Source organism: Giraffa tippelskirchi, chromosome 12 (genome assembly GCF_054371585.1).
Source record: "Giraffa tippelskirchi isolate mGirTip1 chromosome 12, T2T-mGirTip1v1.2.pri, whole genome shotgun sequence".
Taxonomy (NCBI): Eukaryota; Metazoa; Chordata; class Mammalia; order Artiodactyla; family Giraffidae; genus Giraffa; species Giraffa tippelskirchi.
The window spans coordinates 47,406,112-47,420,842 of NC_137286.1; the positions used below are offsets into that span (position 1 = coordinate 47,406,112).

General features: G+C 45.4%; 1 protein-coding gene across 7 annotated transcripts in view; it reads left to right on the forward strand.

Annotated features, from left to right (window-relative positions):
• Positions 1-157: 157 nt before the first annotated feature.
• Positions 158-14,731, forward strand: part of MRPL46 (mitochondrial ribosomal protein L46) — a 52,034-nt gene continuing 37,460 nt past the window's right edge. For 3 of the 7 annotated variants that reach the window (XR_014071863.1, XR_014071864.1, XR_014071865.1), the window contains exons 1-5: positions 158-401; positions 1,726-1,912; positions 2,876-3,049; positions 12,364-12,468; positions 12,920-13,175. Coding sequence is in view for 2 of the 7 variants with exons in the window: in XM_081552034.1 (XP_081408160.1) it covers positions 180-401; positions 1,726-1,912; positions 2,876-3,049; positions 9,076-9,326 (834 nt within the window). In the remaining 5 variants the exon portion in view is untranslated. Of the gene's footprint in view, positions 402-1,725; positions 1,913-2,875; positions 3,050-9,075; positions 9,460-12,363; positions 12,469-12,919; positions 14,553-14,731 lie in introns of those variants that run through there. The other 4 variants (XR_014071866.1, XR_014071867.1, XM_081552036.1 and 1 more) reach the window with 4 other exon arrangements.

The following is a 14,731-nucleotide window of genomic DNA, read 5'->3' on the forward strand; positions in this document are numbered from 1 at the left end:
CCCCCTTTCCTAGTTTTCTAATGAGGTCTTCGCCCACCCCTCCATATTGGAATGGTTCGTTCTAGTAGTTCCGGGGGACTTAGCTCTTCCCGTCATGCTGCTCCCGCGCTGCCTTGTGGGAACATAGGATTGGGCCCAGGACCTCGCTGGGAACCGCGGTGCGTTGTGGGAAGTGAAAGATGGCGGCGCCCACAAGGCTGACTGTGTTAGGCCTGGCGAGGTGCTGGCGGGGGTTCGAGAGCCCCTGGAGTCTGGGTTCTCGTAGCTTGACCCTTGCGGCTGCATCGTCGAATAGCGCATCTCCATGGCGCCTGTTGGGTGCGTTGTGCCTGCAGCGGCCACCGCTGGTCTCGAAGCAGTTGACCCCGATGCAGGAAGAGATGGCAGCTTTGCTACAGCAGGTGGGTTGAGGTGCGGGTTGTGGCTTCTAGGTGCAGTTGGGGACGCAGTAGAGGTACTCTGGCTTCGGTTTGATCCTGGCCCCACCAATGATTAGCTTGTGTGACTTTGGGCAAGTCACTTCACTTCTCTGAGCTTCGGTATGCTTTCCTGCAAAATGGTACCTACCTTCTGGGTTCCTGCGGTACATAGTACGCGTTCAGTAAGAGGCACGTCGTTTTCCTTGGTCTTCTCTGTCGTTACCTTCGGCAGCTCTCTGGAGAGGCTCTTCATTTTTTTTCGACACATAGGGGTGCGATGGTGAACAAGACGGATTCAGTCCCCATCATAGGTGGTTGACAGTTTGGAGAGGAAAAAGTCTTTGTCATGTGATGAGCGTAAAGAAAAGGCACAGGGCACATCCGTAAGATGTCTGTGATAGAGTCTGTTTATGTGAGGGGCAAGTGAAGAAACATGGACAAAAATGGTGTATTGGCAGTGAAGGTCCTAAATCCCCATAGGTAGGGATTAAAGATACTATGTCTACCTAGAACCTGAGACGTTTTTGTCTTAGCTACTGAGAGATACAAACTTCATTTCTGTGCTTCTTGTTTGGCTTGTTAACTAACTCTGCAAATATTTTTAAATCGCCTTTTAATCATTTAGCACCCACTTTGTGCAGACACTGTGTTAAGTGGTAGGGATGCAGTGGTGAATAAGACAGACAGCACTGGTTCTCAGAGGGATTCAGTTTGGTGGAGGGGGTGTCAATCAATAACCAAATAACCACATGGTTATGGAATTGCAGTCTCTGATAAGTGTTATAAAGGAAAACACAGGGTACTGTAATAGTGTTTAACAGGGATGTTAATTTGATTTTAATGGAAGGTGTCAAGGAATATCTTTTAAAATAAGTGATATTTAAATTGAGATCTGAAGGATGAGTAGGAATCTCCCAGGAGAGCATGAGGGAAAACATTCTAGAAAGAAGGAATAGCATCTGTGAAATGCCTGAGGCAGGATAGTTCATGGAGAGTGAGATTCTAGTCAAAGACTGGCATGACTGGAGGGTGGTGGGTGGGCAGGCACTGCTTGACCTAGTCCTCTCTTGGTTGTGGCAGTCTTGATGTTTGAACACATTTTAATATTTCAGGAAATACAGCTCAAGCCCAAAGGGCAGGTGACCTTTTTCTTCTGTTTTCTTTGTGGTGTTTTGATTGTGTGTCTGGTTATGTTGGGTGGTAAACTTCTGAATCTGTCAAGTGCACTGTAACTGTGTTTTATTGTTTTTCTTTTCTTTTAATTTTCCCAGTTTGGAGTAGATTTTTGCTCTTTTAATTTTCCCAGATTGAGATAGAGAGAAGCCTGTATTCAGACCATGAACTTCGTGCTTTGGATGAAGCGGAGCAACTGGCAAAGAAAAAAAGTGATGTTTATGAAGAAGAAGATGAGAAGACTGTATTGCTGGTGCAGGATTTGGAAGACATGTGGGAGCAGAAATTTCTACGGTTCAAACCTGGAGCTCGAATAACAGGTTTGTGGTCTCTTCAGGCCAGTTAGAGGTAGAAGGGTGGATATTCTGATTTGCAAATAAAGAATACTTGCTTACTCTCTGCTTTGTGCTTTAAATAATAATTTCAAAAGGTAAAACTTTTTCACGTGGGAGAAAAATTCTTTTCACAGTTCTTCACATCCATACTAATATAATATCTTAAAAGTCTGAGTTATTTTTGAGTGGGATATACAGATATTGAGGGAACTCTCTAGGTGGCTTGGTGGTAAAGAATCTGCCTGCCAGTGCAGGAGCTGCAGGAGAGGTGGGTTTGATCCCTGAGTTGGGAAGAGCCCCTGGAGAAGGAAATGGCTACCAGCTTCAGTATTCCTGCCTGGAAAACTCCATGGACAGAAGAGCCTGGTGGGCTACAGTCCTTGGGGTGGCATAGAGTCAGACACAACTGAGTGACTGAGCACACCTGGGTACTGGGACAGCTGTGTCTCAGTTAAGCCTCAGGAATGTTGTCTGGATTTAACTCCTAGTTTGAGACTGAGAGTAGGGGAAGTTAAACCTTTCCCACTAGTTTCCTGTGTTTTATCTGAAATCCTTCCTAAAGCAGGGGGTTAAGTTCTCTTATTCTTGTTTTGCAGTGAAAACTGAAGTAGAGACTGGTTAAGTCAGTAATAGTGTCAAAACCAAAGAATTAGTAGTGTTTGGGAATTGCTTCCTTTCCAAAGGCTCAAAGTACTTTGTGTTTTGCTCTTCAAAGGAGGAGTGCAGCTTTGGGTTTCTTCTTGTTAAATTTTAGCTTCCTCAAGATTGTGGGACTCTATCCTGAGAGAGGTCATAGTTAGAGAGATGGAGTCAGTGTTCTAATTTGATTATAAGTTCTTTGAGGGCAAAGGTCATGGCCCTACCTTAAAGGAGGACCCTAAATCCCTAATCTTCTTGGTTTTGGCAGAAAATGCTCCTCCTGTGACCGCCCCCATCTCTTCTTCACAGACGCCGACGTAAAGAATGACCGAAGCTCACTGCACCGGAAGCTTGACAGGAACCTTATTCTCTTGGTCAAAGAGAAGCTTGGAGACCAGGACGTTTGGATGCTGCCCCAGGCCGAGTGGCAACCTGGGGAGACCCTCCGCCGAACAGCTGAACGAACCCTGGCCACACTCTCAGGTGAGCTCTCCGCCTACTGCTAAACCCCACAAAACACACTTCAGACTCAGACTCAGGATTTGCAGGCTGACTGCGGGCCTGGCTTTTAATAGTATGCTAATGGAAACTTGGGCTTCCCAGGTGGCTTTGCAATAAAGAATCTGCCTGCAATTCAGGAGACCCGGGGTTCAATTCCTGGGTCGAGAAGATCCCCTGGAGAAGGGAATGGCAACCCACTCCAGTGTTCTTGCCTGGAGAATCCCGTGGACAGAGGAACCTACCTGAAGGATGGAGAGTTTCCGCCTCTGCTCACCAAAGCTTGTCTTCCCGAGAAAGTGCAAAACATTGATCTCTCAGTTTTCAGTTTTGCATTCTCTAAAATTTTTCAATCTATAAAAATAGGTGATTCTAGTACTTTTTCTGGCTTAAGTGGCCCAGATCTTCTTTGGGGCCCAGTATCATAAAATATTTTTTCATCATAGCTATGAGAGATCCTGTTGCCTTAATAGGTTCTACTTGCCTTCTCTTCAGTGGCATTTCTGTCTCTCCACTCGGAGCACCAGTGAAACTATTTGTTCCAGCGGGATCTGGTAATCAACACTTACAATAAAATGTGCTTTTTATGGCACTCACAACTTCATTTTTCATAGTTCATGGTTTGCTATCACAAAATTGATCAGGATTAGTTGTATGGTTTTCTCGTTTCCTACATTTTGATTCTTAAAATTTATGGATTCTTGATGAAGTGGAGTTTTTGTGTGTGTGCCCCTACACAGTATGAATCTTTTCCTGATCTGTTTTGCACAGTCACTCCCCTCCCCTCCCCCTTTTTTAAGGCAGCATTTTTGTGCTAAGAATTTAGAGGACATGGAATTTCTTTAATTCTGTCACATCTAGAGTATGGTCTGTCGTACTCCGTTCTCTCCTCAGCTCATAGTTGAGATCCTAAAGAAGTGTTGCAGAACCTGATTTTAGGTGCCTTCTAAAACTGACTTTGAATTTTGGATGTCTCACTGAAAATGAGATTTTTCATTCCTTCACTGTCTGGTATCACTTTGAGGAAGATACCTTGGTTGGTAATTATCTTTTGCTCCATATTGCCCGGCATTTGACAATATGTGTTGTTCCTGACAGACCTGTGATTTAGGTTTTGTCCCAGGGCCCAGCACAGAGACAGCCAACCAAGATACACCCAGACTTTCTCTAAAAGAGGCTTGTTTGCTTAACATAAAGCATCGGCATGGGGGACGGGCATCTGGTTCAGCATGCATCTGGGGGCCTGCAGAAACACCCTTCAGGGACAGAGGTTGGAGGTGCCATCCCTGTGCTGTCTCTTGCCCCTGTTGAGGTTTTAAAAATTTAGTACATTCAGAACTGATGCTCCTGCCAGTCTCAGCCTGCTTCTCTTTTTGTCCTTGCGGCCTTGCTTGTTGGCAGCTCCACTTAGGCTTTCACCCAACTAGAAGCCTTAGAGTTATCTTTGACCTCATTCCGGCATCCTCAAAGTTCCTGAGTCCTACTTGGTCTGTTCTAAATAGTCCCATCTTTGTGCCTGCAGCTCTTCAGGGAGTCTTTTCACTTCCCACTGGATCAGGGTTTCTGAGCCTTGCCTTGGCACTCTGGAAATTTGGGACAGGATCATTCTTCGTAGGAGCTTCTGTGATTCTGTCTAGGTTATTTACTGCAACATCTCTGGCCTCTATCTGCTTGATTGTAGTAGCACTACTTTGGTCCCTAGTGTAACAACCAAAAATGACTCTCAATACTGCCGGAAATTACCCGGGGTGTGGAATCTCTGTGGTTGAGAACCACCACCCTAGAGTATTGAGGTAGACACCACACAAGCCCCCTTCTTGCTTTTGTGTTGTCGTTTTCAGTGCCTCCAGAATAAGCCTTCTAAAACACAACTCCCTTGTCACTTCTCTGCTCGAAATCTTAAAAGGTTTCCCATAAAAGTAGACTTGAGCACAGCCTATGCATACTTTCTGCTCTGGTCCCAAGCTCATCAGTCTTCCGTCTTGCTGCTCATTCATGTATGTTCTAAGTTCAAACCTAGCAAACCTTTTGAATAATGTGGTATTTCTTGTGTCCCTGTTTTGGGGCCTGCCCATCCAAAACAAAGGTTTGGTCCTACCTAGTCCCACTGCTCGGTTTTTAAAACTCAGCTCATACCTTCTACCTTCCGTGGTGGAATCTTCTGGGTAGAGAGATTGACTCTTCCCTCTAGGCTCCTGTAGCACTCACAGAGTACCCTTTCTCAGTTTATGCCGCAGACATTTTCCATTTTCTCTGTGCCTACTTGTTGCTGGTCACTGTCCGGGCAGTGGAGTCACAGTGATCTACAGGATACTACCTGGGCCTCCTGGGGGCTTATGTCCTAGTGAAGAAGATGCTCTTCATTCCATTGCTGTTTAATTGTTGGTTAACAGACGGTTTCTTCTCAGCCAAAATTCTGAAAATACGGATAGGATTTTGTCCTTTCAGTCATCCCAGTTCTCAGCAGAGTACCTGGCACAAAGTAGGTACTTGCTGAGTATTTGTTGTTGTTCATTTGCTAAGTCATGTCTGACTCTTTGCAACTCCATGGACTGCAGTACACCAGGCTTCCCTGTCCTTCACCATCTCCTGGAGTTTGTTCAAACTCACGTCCATTGAGTCGGTGATACCATCCAACCATCTCCCATCCAAATACTACCCAGGCCCGATCCTGCTTAGCTTCCGAGATCAGACGAGATCGGGCGCGTTAGGGTGGTATGGCCATAGACCCATCCAACCATCTCATCCTCTGTGGCCTCCTTTTCCTCTTGCCCTCAGTCTTTGCCAGCATCAGGGTCTTTTCCAGTGAGTCGGCTCTTTGCATCAGGTGACCAAAGTATTGGAGCTTCAGCTTCAGCATCAGTCCTTCCAAAGAATATTCAGGGTTGATTTCCTTTAGGATTGACTGGTTTGGTATCCTTGCAGTCCAAGGGACTCTCAAGAGTCTTCTCCAATGCCACAGTTCAAAAGCATCAATTCTTCGGTGCTCAGCCTTCTTTCTGGTCCAACTCTCACATCCATCCATGACTACTGGAAAAACCATGGCTCTAACTAGACGGATCTTTGTTGGCAAAGTGATGTCTCTGCTTTTTTATATGCTGTGTAGGTTTGTCATAGCTTTTCTAACAATGCTGAATGTTTAATGAGTGGTGTAAGCACATAACTACTGTACTGGCTCTGCTGCCAGTGTGAGTACTGCTAACGAAACATCAGCAGCCTCTGTATGTCCCCTTGATCCTGTCCCACCAGTAGCCTTTGTGGCTGCAGGAGAGGGAGTGAGATGGTGGAGTGAAATGGGAAAACAGGAGGGGCCTTTGCTGTGCTCCAGGCTTCCTCAGGCGTCACGCAAAAGTTGGTGACTGGGTTTCTTCCCAGGATCGTTGAGCTCAGATCCTCAGCTTTCTTCTGCTCATTCACAGTGCTCAGTTTCGCCTGCTGGGCACCACGTGGAAAGGGGCTCCCCTGCCTTTGGTACCATGCTTTTCTGCCTTGAACAGTCCCGTTGCCATAAAGAAGACTGAAAGGATTTATTGGTTTCTTATAGGTGCATAGAAAATGAAATAGGTTGATTTATTTCAAATTCATTAAAATCATAAATAACATGAAATAATTAAAATGACAAAGGAAAGCTCAGGCAGCTTATAAGTAGAAAAAAGTCAGAGTCTGTTCCTTTCCATCCGTTTGGCACACTTCCCAGGTATTTCTGCAAGATGGAATTCCTAGAAGTGAAATTAATGGTCAAGGATGGACACATCTAAGATTTTGATAAGGTACCACCAAAGTGCCCTGCAGAACATACTTTTAAAATTTTTGCCCGTCCAGTCAGTAAAAAGAATGATCTTTAGATTAGCAGTTTCCTTTTTTTTAAATTAGGTAATTTATTTATTTGGATTAGTGGTTTCCTGGTTAGAGTGGCCATCTCTGCGTATTTTTCACATGGCTATTGGTTTTTCTTTTTCCGTGAACCGCTTATTTAGATTCTTTGCTCATGTTTATAATGAACTGTTTTTTTCCCCCCTTTTTGATTTAATTTAATCCATTTCCCCGGATCATAGAAAAGTCATCTGTATCCATTGAATTAAGTGGAAAATTCAGAAAAGTGTAAAGAAACATGCCAGTGTAATTCCACCACCCATAGATCCCCACCCCTGACATTTTATATTGTAGGTGAGCTCACATCATACGTGAATTCTTCATCTAATGCTGATAGTGTTGTTACTGTTTTTAATATCGACAAAAGCAATTCATTGTATATGGTGAAAAAGTATCACACAGTGTCTGGTAAATGTAGAACTGTAAGAAGTAATAGGTAATTTTCCCGTCTCAGAGGCAACCACCATGAACAGTTTTTTTGTGTATCCTTTTAGAAATTACAGGCACATACTTATTCCATCTGTTCTTTTTTTCCATGACGTGGGCACACTTAAACATGTACATATATGTATGTGTATACACACATGGTTACATACCTTCCTTTTCTTATACACAGCTTTTAAGCATATCTCTATATCAGCAAGTGAAGAGATATCTTATACTTTTAACACCAGTTTAATGTTTCATATATGTATGTACTGCAGTTTGTTTAACCAGTCTGTTGCTTTTATTAAAAAAAAAAGCTGCAGTGAACATCTGTGTATGCTCCTTTGCTCACATGGGCAAATAAATATATCGAGGAGGATGAAATTCTAGAAGCAGAATTGTTAGATCAAAGGGTTTGTATAATTAAAATTGATATCTCTTGCCAAGTAGAGCAGTTATACCAATTATATCCTACGTACATTTGAGAGAACCCAGTTTTCCTTTATCCTTGACAAGCAGTGTACTGCTCAAAGTTTTTGAACTTAAATAGTAATGGTACGTCTTTGTTGTTTTAATTTGTATTTATTGAGTTACTAATGAGTTGAGCATCTATGAGTTTATAGTTCATTGATAATTTATTTTCATGGGAACTTGTTCATATGCTTGGTTCATTTTTGTTTCAGAGTTGTTGGCTTTTTCCTCATTGATTTCTAAGTACTATTTAATACTCATATCTTAAAATATTCCTTTGTTGAGTGTGTCGAAAATATTTTTCCTAGTTTGTCATTATGTCTGTGACTTTTTTATGCTTCATTTTTCTGTGCAGAAAGATTTTAACTTTATGTAGATAAATATGTCTTTTCTTTTTTGCATTTTGTGTCTTGGTTAGGACTTCTCCTCTCAAAAATGATACAGAAAGTATCCCACATTTTTTTAAATAGTACTCTTGTGGTTTCTTTTTTTCTTTAGTGAAGGATTTTAAAATACAGAAAAACTCAGAAAATATTAAACATCCATGAAACCATCATTCAGAATGAACAAACCTTTTGTGAAAATTTTAACTTTGTGTTAGACCTTTGATCTGTAGGGTGTCAATTTGGATATGAGGAGTGAGGTTGGATCCAGTTTTATTTTTTCGCTAGCTCATTCTACCGGTTCCATTTAGTAATTGATCCATTATTTCCTCATCCTTTGAAATGCTGTGTTGGGGTTGTTAACCCATTGTTAGAGATTGCAAAGATCCTCGATCTGTCTTTGCCTTTTAACTTGGTTTTCACCTTGCAGCAGTCAAATTGGGACCTTTTCATACTTTCCACATGATAACTCCCTTTAAAAGGGCTGATGAACTTTGCTTTACAGATACCAAGTGTCTCGGTCCTTCGTCAACAGATGGTGACCAGGCTGAGTCTAGAAGCTCAGTGCTCTGACTCCCAGGTAGTGATAATTTAGGCTGCCTTGTGGACTTCAGTCTGAGAGCAGTAGCTTGGCATGAGGAATGGACCCAGAGAATCTGGAACCCAAGGGCCAGGAGCTTTTGGATTGAAAGGAGATGAGGGTCTTCAGGAATGACCCTAGTCCTCATCTTCGGGGATTGCTTTCCCCTCAGGCCAGAAGCGGCGCTCACAGGAACCCCCGATGCTTTCGGGCACCAGCCTAAACCGGTGGGTATATCCTCATCTTCCAATTCTGTTCCCTGCTCCCCTCCTCCTCAGAAAACAACATGGAAGCCAAGTTCCTGGGAAATGCGCCCTGTGGCCACTACAAGTTCAAGTTCCCTCAGGCAGTGCGGACGGAGGGCAGCCTCGGGGCCAAAATCTTCTTCTTCAAAGCCCTGCTACTAACCGGAGACTTTTCCCCGGCCGTGAAGAAGGGCCATCATGTGTGGGCCAGCAAGGAGGAACTGGGTGACTATTTGAAGCCAAAATACCTGGCCCAGGTTAGGAGGTTTCTCTTGGACCTCTGATGGACTGAGCTGCCTGTGGACAGTGCTCAGACAGGTCTGCGATCGGGCCTCAAGGACGTGGTGTGGTGGCCTCATCTCTACGGGAATATCAAGCAGCAAACTAAGTTCTGAGAAATAAATGGGTTTATCATTGTGTGCGTTTTGGTTGATTTATCCTTTGAGGGCTGTTGTCTTCTCCTCGTGAAGAGAGAGCCATTTCTTAGGGTGTTTCTTCCTTTTTCTCCCAAGCTCGTGATTGAGTAGTATTGCATTGCTTTGTAGTGAATCAGCTGGCTTCGTGGGCCCAGGAAGAAAGAGCAGAAGGAAGTGAATCAACTTTCTAAAAACCTTGAGCTTCTGTGAAAGCCTCTAGGTCCATGAAAAAAAAAAACCTCGTGCTTTGTAGTTTCTTAGTCATTTTCTGTTTTGTATTTCTCTTCCTTCCTACTCGATATGAAAATGTATGAATCTAGCCGAGGAAATGATTCCTTCCTTGTTTTCTGTTTGCTTTGCTTCCTTCCCCCCTCCTCCCTTCCTTCCTCTTTTCGTTCATTTTAAGGCATTTTATATTTAAACAATAGAATCGCTTCTTATATGTTTTGAAACAGTCATGTGAAGTGAGCAGAGTCAGCCTATTATCTGCCATCTTGGGGGTGGGAGTCCTGGTCAGGTGTGACTGGCTGAGAGTTGCTGCAGGAGGGTTGCTGCAGGAGAGATGGTGCAGGAGGAGACTGCTTCTCCCTTGCCTCTAGGTTGGGGCTCTGGACCCCTCACCGTGTTACCTGGGTCACCACTGGGCCTGGTGCCTGGCACATGGAGGGCACTCTGAGCATTTGCTAAATGAGACGAGAGGACGGAGAGTCTCAAGCGTGCCTCTTTCTGCCCAGAATAGTGGTCCCAGAAGCAAGACTGCAGTCCTGGATCCTATCAGACTTCCTGGTTTCCTCTCAGAAGGCATTCTGGGTTAAACAGACTGGCCTCTAGCCGTCTGCATGCAAGAGGGATCCTGGGAATCTCTGGTTTATACCCAGTGGGTCAGAAGCACAAGTGAGCACTTGGAAGTCCAAGTGCTTAGGTGCAGTTGACACCTAAGAGGGAGAGGAGGGGTCTGGTAGGATGGGAGCCCTTAGCGTGTGGGATCCACTGCTTTCTTCAGGTAAATAGGGTCAGAATTGAGTTGAATTGTTGGACATCTAGCTGGTGTCTGAGAATTGCTTGGTGTGGGGGAAAATCCCACGCTTTCGAGTTGATCCCACAGTCTTAATGGCCATTCATAAGATGGTCCGTTTTGTTACAGAGTTGTTTCTTTAAAGGGAAACAGCATCTATAAAATTGGTAAGGGGAGAAACGTCATGTCAACTTGAAATTATAGGTTGGTTCCTGTGAAGTTTTCCCCAGTATTTTGAAGCGATCAGGGACAGGGTGGAATACCTTAAGACAAAAGCTGAGAATTTTATAGAAGTGCCCTCCTTTATCTCAAGGAGTGGCTAGTTCAGTAGCTTCAGGACTCACCACGAGCTTTTCCACTATGTTAGACTATCTGGGGAAACTAGGTGGAAAGGAAGACCCTCCCCCTCCCCCTCCAACCCTTCTTTGTTTTACACAGTTGATGAACAAGGCCCCATCCTGGATCACATTTTTGATTTTGATGGAGTTAGTCTCTGCTGGGACCTCCTTCTTTGGGACATCCCAAAGAAGCTACTGTACATCTCAGGAAGAAGAAAGAAATGCCAGGATTTAAGGCTGCAGGGGCCCAGTGCTCATGGCAGTGGGCCTTTAATTGTGTTAGCATGATGTGGGACTTGATCCTGGTTTGTTAGCGCCCTGGCTACAAAATTCTATAGATTTTGTGTGGTCTTCCCCAACCTCCTTAGCTCAGGAGTCCTGCTATTTTTGGAGTGTGATTTTGCAGAATGCAAATATTTTTGGCGTTATATTAATAGTAGAAATGACCGGATATGCTGAGTGCCAGCCTGCATCTTCCATTGGCTGCCAGATATAACCGGAAAACTTTCCAGCATGTTCTTGCAGGGGAGATGACCAGGGAGCAAAGTAAAATACGTGTTCTCTGTATTTTAGAAATTAGTGAGAGCAGGAAAGAATACTGTGTGTGATGTGGGTGTTAGGAGTTGCAATTTGAAGTGTGTGTGCTCTGAGAAGAGAAATGCCACTGTGTGTGCACGTGCGTGTGTGTGTGTGTGTGTGCATGTGTGTGTGTGTAACATGTAAAACAGACCACCTCACTAGAAGACTCCTCTTGAAGTTTAGCCCCACCCGGTCATTTTCTTCCCCAATGATTTCCAGTCACTTCTGTTTCTCCCCCTTTGCGGGGACTATAGAGAAAATATCACCACTTTTGTTAACTTGTTTTCCTGGTGATGTAGCCACAAGAGTCACCTCCTGCTGGGCCATTTCTGCACCTTGAATGTGCGTCTACACATCGCACTTTGTAGGACCATGGTTTGCCTCCCACACCTAACTGATCTTCCAGATCCTAGGGCAGAACCTGCTTCAAGGCCATACTCAGGACATATTTAAGTGAATCAGCTTTTTTCCTCATGAGCACTGAACTTGGAAATCAGAAAACCTGGGTTTGAATTTGTTTTATGACCTTAGGCAAGTTACAAGTTCTGTCACTGTTTAACAACAGTGGAATGACCCCTGAGTGCCAGAAACCAGACTGGAGCTGATACCTGCAACGTACATTTCTACTTAAACCAGCAGGGCAGGCAGCTGTTATTCCCATTTTATGGATGAGAAAATAGACTCTAAAGAGGTTAGTTAACTTGCTTAGGGTTACTCACTAGTAATTTGAACCCAGATCTGTGTACAAAACTAGTTCTTAACCTTTCTTAATTTTTGTCATCTGTTAAGATGAAGATGATACTATTTCTCAGGTAATGTGTTAATTTATGTGAAAGCACTTAGCACCATGCATGGATTGTTATAAATACTCAGTAAATGGTTCCCTCCTTTCGACATAGTTAGGCGCCTGAATTCTCCGAAGTTCAACTGTATCTTCTTTAGCTTTTACAACTCCCATCCTCACCTTTTCCAGGTTATACATGTGACAGCCAAGCATTTCTTACCTGTTTGCAGAGGGACATGGGTGTTTGGACATTGATGGATTCCATCAGCCCATCTCAGAGTGGATGGATGGCAGGTCAGTCCCATAACCACATGCATCTGGACAGGCCTGGTTCCCACCCTGAACCAGGAAATCCAGAGCCACTGTTAGGCCCATGCCTATGGGGCACTAAAAGCAGAATGGATGGGCTGACTCATTCCATCACCCCAGCAGGGGGTAGAGGAGCACAGCGGAAGGGCCAGCAACTCAGTTATTAAAAACTCACAGGGATTTCCCTGGTGGTCCAGTGGCTAAGGCTCTGCTCCCAATGCAGGGGGCCCCAGGTTCGATTCCTGGTCAGGGAACTAGATCCCACATGCCACAAGATCCCATATGCTGCAACTATGACCCGGTGCAACCAAGTAAATAAATTAGAAAAAGAACTCATAGATCACTAAGCTGCAAGCACTCACAGCACGTGAAAGCCTATTTGCCTGAAATCTTGAGGCAGCCTCAGTCCCCTATTGTCTTCTGCTTTATTTCCTAGAAGCCTGGATTGTAACCAGTCATTCCAGACCAGCAGTCACCACCCACCTGCCTTGGAATGTCAGTGTGTAGGACTACAGGACATGAAGGAGGAAATTGGTCTTGTCCTTGATTCCAGAAGTATCCAGAATAGGTGCCTCTGTGAAGGGTCCAGACAGTGAGGCACTGCTGCAGCTGAGAGTCTGGCCTTGGGAGGTCCCCTGTGAGTCGGGAGTGGATGGCCAAGGAGGATATCACTAGCCCAGAGTAAGGAACAGGTGTGTGTGTATTCACAACTCCCCCCCCCCGCCCCAAACCACATACACACATATCTGCCCCGAAGTGCACACACACACACCCCTGCCCCAAACCATTCACACACACACACCCCTGCCCCAAAGTGCACACACACACACACACATCCGTGCCCCAAACCACACACACACATACACCCCTGCCCCAAAGTGCACACACACCCCTGCCCCAAAGCGCGCACACACACATACACACACCCCTGCCCCAAACCACACACACACACACACCCCTGCCCCAAACCATCCTCGATGAGCCAGAGGAGCCAGCATCATGTTCTGTTCAGCGGATTTGGCATTACAGGCACACCATTGATCAAAGAAAAAATCAGACGCCCGGGTTTCATATAGCTGCTAAATGGCTAAAGAAGGGACAGAGATAGGGGACAGGACCCCCCCTCCCGCTCCCTGCCAGGCTCTCTTTTGGTCCAGGAGGGAGAAAATGGGCCTAATAGTGTTAGAAGAGGACCACCGAGAGTGGGGCTCTTTTGAGGACGACAGGACTGGTAAACAAAGTTGAGAACACCCTGGGGCTGGGGGTTTGGGAAGACATGTCGGGAAGCCTTGGGGTAGGTGGCAGGGCTGAGAGGAGCAGAGGGAACACACCCGGAATAAGCTGGCTCGAGGCGGAGGGGTGAGGCGGGGCTTCAGCAGGGTGGGGTGGGTCAAGTGCATGGGCACCACAAGGTGGCAGGATTCGCCTGACAACCGCTTTGTCCCCCGCAGCCTGACCAGTCCTGGCCTTGGAGAGGCCCCAGCGCCCTGTCCTCTGGGGGGAGACAGGCACTGGCCAGGACAGGTGGGGTGTGTTCACATACTCTGCCTCGCCGGATTCTCACATCATCCCTGTGTGGCAGCTTCTCTTGTGTTTTGATCAGCAGACAAGCCCGGGAAGGTGAAGGAAGTCTGTGAGGGTCTCAGTGCCAGTATGTGGTGGAGCCATTGAACCTAGAACTATGAGATTCTAAAGCCACTTTTGCCCCGTGTTACCTGAATGATTACCTCTGTGTCAGAATTGCCACACCTGTCCCCAAGGGACTGCAGGCCCCCAGGCCCCCGGAAAGGCCAGAGCTAGGGCAATTGGGGAGAATATGAAGAGGATCAGGAGGGGAGAACAATGAGACTGAAGAGATTGAAGTTACTGAACTTGGAGAAGAGAAGGACGAGAGTAATGGTCCTTAAGGGCGTGTGTCAATTATTCAATTATGCAGGGGAAGTCGACCAGTCTCCTTTGAGTTAGAAGCAATAAGCTAATAATGCAGCGAGGGAATCTTTGGGAAATTACAACATGGGAAGAGTTCCTTGACATTTAGGATTACTAAACATTAAAATGAATTCCTGAGACATTCCAGTCCTCATTTAACAAATATGTGTGGAGGAGGTGGTTTGACTGCCAAGCACGGGGGATAAAATGGTGATCAAAAACCCCCTGTCCGTTGTCCTCTTGATGGTTTGGTGCTGAGGTTGGGGGCAGGAGACAGACCCATCAACCAGCAAAGGGTGTGCCATGTCACAGAAAGAAC